The sequence below is a fragment of the Microtus ochrogaster genome, chromosome 2, assembly GCF_000317375.1.
Source record: "Microtus ochrogaster isolate Prairie Vole_2 chromosome 2, MicOch1.0, whole genome shotgun sequence".
In the NCBI taxonomy this organism is placed as follows: Eukaryota; Metazoa; Chordata; class Mammalia; order Rodentia; family Cricetidae; genus Microtus; species Microtus ochrogaster.
In genome coordinates, this window is record NC_022010.1 from 40,525,947 (window position 1) to 40,527,496 (window position 1,550).

Consider the following 1,550-nt stretch of genomic DNA (forward strand, 5'->3'; position numbering starts at 1 on the left):
TCCTGACCTCCTCAAAATAGCACCATGTATTTCAAGCCTGTGTTTAGTGCTTGGATTAATATTATTGTAGCTAAGTGATATATGTATATATATTTTTAATAATGCTTGCAACTTAAGTACTTAAGGGAAATGTATGTGGAATTTACTCACCACATGAGGTATTGGGCCCCTCACTATTAACCAGGACACAGCGGTCAACAACAGAGGAAAAAAAAAAACATTCCTTTGTGACACTATCTTGAGTATTGTTTTAAAATATGCTATTTTAAAATATTAATCATCTGTGGTTGGGTAGGTAGCATTTACTCAGAAATGCAACGGTCCCAAAGCAGCCAGTATAAGTACTTTGGAAGCTGTTCTTTTTCATCCTAAGATTTGTGTAATTAGAAATTGGTTACTGTTGGTTTTAATGCTGTTCAGTATGAGAAATGCCTAAAATGTAGGGGGGGCTTCTCCCTTATAATTAAGTCATATTTTGTAAATTGTTAACAGCTATGTCTTCAGGATATTGTTGCATTTGCTTGGATAATTTTTTGTAATTGTAATTTATAATTGAAGCATTTGTATCAGAACACAGGACTGGGAGGACACTGAGTATACCAGACTGTGTGACCCAATTTGTACTGTGTATTAATTTTCTCTAATAAATGTTTAGTTATACTGCTGAAAAAAAAAAAAAGAATAGAAAACTATCCCTTCCATGTAGTTTTCTTCTTTCTTTTCTTTCTTTCTTTCTTTTTTTTGCAAGGAAAGCCTCCGATTTCTATTTGGGGAACAAAAAAAACCCTCAAATCTTATCTTCCTTTCAAAATTTGGAGCTGGGAAGATGTTTTAGCAGTCGAAAGCACTTGCTGCTGCCAGGACATGAGATGGAGTCTCAGCGCTCACATCAAGTAGCTCACACCACCTCCACTCCAGCTCCACGAGACCTAACTTCAGTTTGTGTTCTCCTCAGCACTTCCACACATCATATATACATACACACAAAAATAAAAATCACAGCAATGAAAAAGAAGACAAAGCTCACTTATTTGTGTGTATCAGCAGTTAGCCACCATCCAGGTGCAATAATATTTATTCACTACTACAACAATAATGTGTGTGAAGTTACACAGTATTAACAACAAAATGTACTCAGGGAGATCATTAGCTAGCACTCTGGCATGAAACATAAACCCCTCTGAATGGAGATGGAGGGGAGAGGGTGGGTGGGGAGGTGCTAGAGGGAACGAAAGAGGAGGAGGGAGGGGAAACTGTAGTTAGTATGTAAAATAAAAAAAAATGAATCATGAAAAAATATTTCTCCAAACACACACACACACAGAAATATAAAACAGATTTAAAGTTTCTGTTATTTAGAAATTATATCAATGCAAACGGAAACAAGCCACAAGAGATACTATGTCTACGTTACATTACCTGTGGTAAGGAGTGTTTGGCTCATCTATTTTCATCAAACCATAGTCTTTGTCAGCTGGATGATATGTTGCCAGGATGTTCATTTCATCCCACTTCTGGGACTTTTTACTGAAATTAAAAAGGGGGGGGGG

At 36.5% G+C, this 1,550-nt stretch overlaps 1 protein-coding gene across 1 annotated transcript in view; it reads right to left on the minus strand.

Annotated features, from left to right (window-relative positions):
* The window catches only part of Ppp1r2 (protein phosphatase 1 regulatory inhibitor subunit 2), a 30,156-nt gene that overhangs the window by 18,985 nt on the left and 9,621 nt on the right, over positions 1 to 1,550 (minus strand). The window contains exon 2 of the mRNA XM_005344813.2: positions 1,420 to 1,527. Within this exon, the coding sequence (XP_005344870.1) occupies positions 1,420 to 1,527 (108 nt within the window). The remainder of the gene's footprint in view (positions 1 to 1,419; positions 1,528 to 1,550) is intronic.